The sequence below is a fragment of the Pteropus vampyrus genome, unplaced genomic scaffold (genome assembly GCF_000151845.1).
Source record: "Pteropus vampyrus isolate Shadow unplaced genomic scaffold, Pvam_2.0 Scaffold140, whole genome shotgun sequence".
NCBI lineage: Eukaryota > Metazoa > Chordata > Mammalia > Chiroptera > Pteropodidae > Pteropus > Pteropus vampyrus.
In genome coordinates, this window is record NW_011888921.1 from 3,895,662 (window position 1) to 3,902,359 (window position 6,698).

General features: G+C 47.5%; 1 protein-coding gene across 2 annotated transcripts in view; it reads right to left on the reverse strand.

Moving 5' to 3' along the window:
• The window catches only part of ENDOU (endonuclease, poly(U) specific), a 14,381-nt gene extending 9,011 nt beyond the window's left edge, over positions 1–5,370 (reverse strand). Inside the window, exon 1 of one of the 2 annotated variants that reach the window (XM_011368201.2) lies at positions 5,201–5,370. In XM_011368201.2, coding sequence (XP_011366503.1) covers positions 5,201–5,255 — 55 coding nt within the window. In that variant the 5' untranslated portion in view covers positions 5,256–5,370. The remainder of the gene's footprint in view (positions 1–5,200) is intronic. The other variant, XM_011368200.1, reaches the window with a different exon arrangement.
• Between the last annotated feature and the right edge of the window lie 1,328 nt (positions 5,371–6,698).

Genomic DNA, 6,698 nt, shown 5'->3' on the forward strand with positions numbered 1-6,698 from the left:
GGTCTACTCACTGTAGATAAAGCACTATGAATCGTGACCGTCACTGTGATGCCATGCAGTCTTCCTGGTGGCGCGCAGGTTGGAAAAGTTCACTGCCATTTTTACATGCTTTTGCAATTTAAAGTGTTGAATATCAATTGGTAATATAATACATGCTAAAATAGTATTTTTATCATTTTTCTTTTTTGGAATTAATTACACTTTCAAGATACTATTAATCTTGATGGATCAGATAGATAGTCCAGGTAAATGACATCTATTTTATTTAAGTTTGGGTTTTACACTGGGGACATCCTAGAATAACTGGGACAAGTGGTGGCCAAATCTCTGACCCCTGCTGTGCCCCTCAGTGCCCTCATCTCAGGCATTTTGAGCGCTATCTTGAGTCCTGAACCCTGCTCCAGGCTTCTGGACAAGTGGCCCCTCAAGCCAGTGGCCCCCCAGGTAGACTGGGCATGGACATGGCCTAGGCTGCCATGCCTTCCATACCCGTCACCCCACAAGGACCCTCACCAGTACACAGGTGCTCATAGTCTTCACAGCAGTCCCAGTGCCAGGAACACCGGTGGTCACATTGGCAGGCAGCATCTCGGTTAAATTTCTCATTACAACGAGATGCACATGAGTCCAGTTTTCCTATGGGCAGGAAAGGTCACAAACTTAGCTCTAGGAAGATCCTATTTTCATCAAGTTACCCTCTGCGGTAGAGTTCACAGACAAGGGCAGGACCCTGACCTGCCAGGGAAGGTCATTGCTATATTCAAGGGAGAAGTACATCCACGGCTTCCCATGCACAACATAAGCCCTCTCCCACTGCTGTCTACCACCTAGCGCCCACCAAATATTGCAAGGCTCGTAATATAGACCAGGATCACAAACTCAAATGCCTCCTGGGGCTAGACATGTATCATAAACGAGTAAAAAAGCGGAAAGGAGGTAGGAAAAAGTGGGGCCTGTGACGAATTTGGGAGCGATGCTCTGCCTGAAATTGGCAGCCACTGTCAGCTCTATCCGTTTGCTGCTATGTTGGGATGCAGGTTCAGTGTTGCCAGAAACTCCAGTTTTTTAAGAGAAGCCTTAATATTTATGTAAAATTTTCCACTTTAAAAAAAAATTCAGGCAGAACCAATGAAAGAGGTCTGAGGGCTGAGCATGGCCCGCAGGACACTCTTCACCTGTCCTGTAGATGTATGTGAGTCACTGCTGCTCCTATGATCCCACCTGCCCTCTCCCCTCTGACTCATCCCCTTCCTTTTATCCTGTCCCTTTTATGTCTCCTGCTTCTTTGTTCTTCCCTCCCCTTAATCTGGTCTCCTCTGCACCCTATTCCCCTTGTATCACATCTTTCTCTTTCTTGAGTCTTTGGAATGCAATCAGATTAGTTTATGCTCAGGGTCGGGAATGAGGCGGGTGTGGGTAAGAATCGGCCTTCGGAATTAGTTTGGTTATGTAACCACAGACCACATCCCTTACTCCAGCCAAATGGCTTGTAGAAACAAGCTTTCAGTCACAAGGGGCATAAGACATGCAATTTTGAAAGAAGTGGTACACTACCACTCTCTAAAAAAACAAGCCCTACCACGCCCACCCCAGCAAAGACAGTGGAGGGTGCAAGCCAGGGTGACAGCTGGCTGGGGGTTGGGGGCACTTCCTTCCACTCTGGGCTTTACTGGGTGATGACGGAAACTTTATTTCCATTTGAGGTGCCTGAAGTTTGGATTTAGTGAGAGTTGGGGTTAGGGTCAGGCCGTGGATTACAGAGAACGTCAAGAACAGAGTCAGAGTTACTGTTAGCATTAGAATTTGTGTGAATGAGGAAACTGAAACCTAATTTGGGCCAGGGTTGGGGTTAGGTTTAGATTAAAAAATAGTTAGGATTTGGGCTTGAGTTAAATGTACTGATAAAGTAACAACTTTGTGTTGATGTTTGGGTAGGGAATGAGGGTGGTTTTAGGACTACATTCAGGAGGGTGGAATGTATCAGGATTAGGAGAGGAGAAATTAGCTGAGTTTTGCCTTAGATTAGATTTGGGATTTGGTTCTGATTGTGATTCCACTCAGGTATGGTATCTCAATTTAGCCTGGATTAGGATGGAGTTAAATATGGGGATATAGGTTTAGTTACTGGTTTAGATTGTGGGATTAGGGTTTATACTGTGCTAAGGGTGGCATAGTAGAGAGGTCAAGAACTGGACTCTGCCTCCAAAGGGCTTGGGGCTGGAATTCTGGTTCTGCTGCTTTCTAGCTATGCAATCTTGGTGAAGTTATTTGACTTTCTGTGCCTCAATTTCCTTGTCTGTAAAAGCGTGATAATGATGGAGCCCATCTTATAGAATATTTATAGAATTAAATTAGCTAATATTTTTAAAGCACTTAGTACAGTACATGACACAGAGTAGCACCATATAAGTGTTTTTTTTAGATAAATACATGGTGGGGCAATATTCCGTGCCCATACAAGCTGGCAAGTATTTAGACTGAAGACATCTTACCTCCCTGCCAAAATACTTAATCTAGCTGACTCCTTCCCTGGGTTTCAACTGGGTCACCCCTTGGGCTGGGGTGTCAGTGCATTTACATTGCTGATGGTTTCTTAGCTGACATCAGCGCTATAGGTCTGTTTTCTTTACATCAAAGAAATATCAAGACAAAACCCTAAGGCAATTTCATGTTCTGTACAGGGCCTCCAATGTGGCCAGGAAGGCAGGCCTCTCATCCAGTCAATTGTCTGGAAGACCAGAAAGACCAGGCCCAAGATCTCGTCAGGCCCACAGGAACTCCTCTTGAATCTTAAATGATGCTTCCTTGGGACCTGAATGCAAAAACCTTAAGGAGGTATTTTCAGCTTGGGAAGAAGGTTCTGTCAGCTGCCTGCCCAGTCAGCCTGGCAGTACACCCAGAATCCTACTGGAAATCCAATGTTTTTAATGGGCCAGATCAGCAGAGTCCAAAGAAAGAATTCACTCCATTCCAGCAGTTGGCACCAGTTGAGACAGGCTGTAAGTGAATAGCCAGCTCTGTAGCGCTCAGGAGAACACCCCCCCACTGGCCCAAGCTGAGTGGCTTTTTCATCTCTGTTCAAGAACTTTGAACCCAGTAAGAAGCCCAGGCCAAGGATACTTCACACTTCCCTTCCTGAGCTTCAAAACAACCTTGGGATCTGAGGGTGGGGAGAGAGGGGTGAGAGGGACTTTTCCTCGTAGGCACCTTGCTATACTGTTCTGGGGACACTCAGACAACTAGTCACCCTGACTACTCACACCAGCACCCCACTCCATGCCGACTTTTCACATAAACACTCTATGTGTGCCTCACTCACCAGCCAGGCACCTGAATCACTGCTCCAGCTGCCTTCTGCCCCTCAGCATCCCTCTGTCCCACCTCTGACTCTCTTTTTCTGCCTTTCTTCACTTTGGCTTTTCTTCTCTCAAACTCAGATTCTCCCTCCATTCCCCATAAAGATCTTAGCCACAACCCCTCTCCCTATCCCTAATGAAATGCTAAATTTCTCTGTACCCTCCAAGACATAAATATGCCAGAATGCTCACTCCTTATCCATACTACCCACCAAGAAAGCCTAGTTCCATATAGGGTGTCCCTATATGCCAGAGCTCAGCCCCTCTGATGGTTGTGGCATCCTACATCGGTGCTTCTCTAGGGGCCCAGATGCTGTTTCCATGGATACCTAGTCAACCAAGGAGATGCACTTCCAAGACCAGCTTCCTGCCTCAGTTCACTTGAAACAACCAAGGACCTGAGACTGACAATGACTCCCCCAGATGATTCATATTCTTGCACTGAAGTTCTGAAATGTTGAAACAGGATAGACAAGAGCAGAGCCTCTTCCCTCCCATCCTAGGAAAGACAGAGGTATCACCCATTCAACCCTCACTTCTCCATCAATGCCACAGCCAGATCGGATCACCACCCCTAGAGTCAGGGCACCACCTGCACTTCTGAAGCCACTGTTGCCTCTGCCCTTAGGGGTAGTCCCCTCCCAGAGACCAAATGTCTCTGAGGTGCTTTCCTCTCCTGAACTGGGCTGTCCCAACCAGGCCGCCACCCCTCCACACTAAGCTAGAAGTTTTCATGCCCTCCCTCCCTCTCTCTCACTGGCTCTCTGCTACCAAACAGAGCTGATTCTCGGCTGCTCTGGGTGCCAGAGTAAAGAAACATGATCCTCCCAGTGCTAGGAAGCCTGGCAACAGCTTTTTCTTTGAAAGATTTACCACTTAAGAGTCCCATTAGGGGTCTCCTTATCCACAACCTACTGGAAATGGCTCCAAGAGTAAGTTTCTCCCAGGAATATTTATAATCATAATCAAAGCCCCCAATTCATTGAGATCTCACCTCATATAGGATGCTTCTTATACATTATCTTATTTAGTCCTTACAACAGTCCTATATAGGAACCACTTGTGTTGGGTATCAAGTTCTGATCCTTTCTCCTCTGGGCAGAGGAGGATTCTCCCTACACCTCTCAGCTCAGCCCCCCTCCCTTGGCACTCACTTTTACTCACCTATTAACCAACAATTAACACATCAGCATCAGCATTTTGCCCAGCTGCTAAACAGGAAAGAGTTCCTGCCCTCTGCTGGTCCCATCCCATCCCCTGCACTGCTGGTAGCTGTGAGCCAGGATCCTTCTCTATGCTTTAGTTCCTCTAACACTGGAACAAAGACTGATTCCTCTGACCACCTGGACAGCCCTAGATAACACATGGCCCACCTCTTGGTCTAGGGGCTCTCCTTCCAATTTTCCCTGAGCCTGTCCATCTCCTAAGACGTTACCCAGAGAAAGGTTCCATCACAGGCAGTGAAGGGGGTGACCAAGGGCAGCCAGGCCACTCAAACCCAGCAGACTACAGCCCGAGTTGTATACCATACAATGGCCCTGGAAAACAAAACCTTAGTAAGATCAAAAGTCAGGTTGGATTGAGATGTTTGAGGCTGGTCTTCTACAGTGTCAAGAAAGGGCTCTCATGATACTAGTTCATCAGCCCTGCAACTCCCTTCGCACAGTCCATTCCACTCCAGAGCCAACTCCTACACCTTAGGGAAGGACAGGCCTAAGGTGCTCCATGAATTTAGGACAGAGCCGACCCTCCCTTGTCACACTACTCTCACCCTCTACCAAGTTCCCCAAACCTCAGCTTCTTTATGCAGAATCCCTTTTTAGCCCCATCAGATAGTGACTTACCAGCCCAGGTCAGGCTGCAGAGCATGGCCACTATCAGGGGGACACAGGCCCTCATGGTACCCAGTTGGAAGCCCAATGGGATCGACCGCTGGACTTTCACTATTGTCAAGATGAATGTCACAGCTCTCAAATGAGCCTTAATTCCCAGGCTGATCCTTATAAAGACATCAGAACTTGTGGATCTGGTACCTCCAGATCCTTCCAGAAAGAAAAAAGGGAGGGAGGGAGCCAAGATGGATAGCAGGCGGACAGAGGGTGGGGCCCTCCAGCGGTTTGAAGCCAGAGGGAAGGTGACTAAGCAGGGAGGTAATGCCAGATGTTTAGAACAGGTAATGCTAACCATTTGTAGGTAGAAAATAGGTCATGCAAGCAGGCACGAGATGGGCCTAGTTTGAGGGGATTCTCTGTCCAAGTTAGGGGCACTCATGGGCTTACCTTTGGGTCATGCCCTCCAAACACCCACTTTCCTCTAAGACACAGGCTTGACCTTCCTACAGGGAAGGGGCTGGCTTCATCTTTGAATGCCTAAGACTTAACATGAGGAATATAGTAAGATGATCATCACAAGTCTGACAAACAGTAAGTGCTCAAGCAAGTGTTGGGGGGCAGTGGAAAGAGAGCTATAGGAGACATGGGTCAGAAACAAGGGCTATTCTAATTACCAGGAAGTCACACATAGCTACATCATCCTAGAAATATTATGCTGTTGGGCCTCTAACTCTTACTTAGTAGGCATCTCAGCTCTTACGTGTTTCAGGTTCTCACAGGTTCCAGGTTAATGAGGCCAGGGAAAGGCAAGAGGTCTTTTAAAGGCAGCCAAAGGACCTACCCCTCTTCTGGGGACCAAAGCCCCACTCCCTTCATCCCCTATTCACACTCCTCTCCCCCGAAGACCCTCCCCAGTGAGAGATGCAGTTTCGCAGGGTTCCTTTCATCCTAAGTTCAAGATCAGAGATGTAGCCATTTGGGGCTGCCAAGTTTTCCCCTCTTAATAAAGGTTAAATAAATCTACTAAATAAAATGCCCTTCCCAGAGAGAGCACTGCATGGGGATTCTCAGCCCTTTCAAAAAAGAAAACTCTCATATAAAAATGCAAAACTGATGAACAATTGAGACCCCTCTGCGGTGATTTTTTTTCTGAGGGTTGGGGAAGGGGAGTCCTCCTCAGCCAGTGTAGTTTAATAGTAGGTGGGACTTTCTCCTCTCTCGTCTTCAGTTTTCTCATCGTTGAAAGGATGGGGTTGGATCTGACACATCATTCCAAGTTCTCAGGCTTCCTGCTCATGTCCCAGGTCAAGCAGTTGTGGTGGGTTAAGGAGAGCCCCCCCAACCCCTTGTGTGGAGATGAGACTGGATGTAGTGGAGAGCATAGCCTGGGCAATCCACCTTGCAAGGGACTTACCCTAGAAACACACCTGAGGAGCAAGCCTGGCTCTGTTCTCAGGAAGGAAGCCTGGTCAAAGGGAGTCGGAGCAGAAATGGCTGCTTTGTTTGCCTA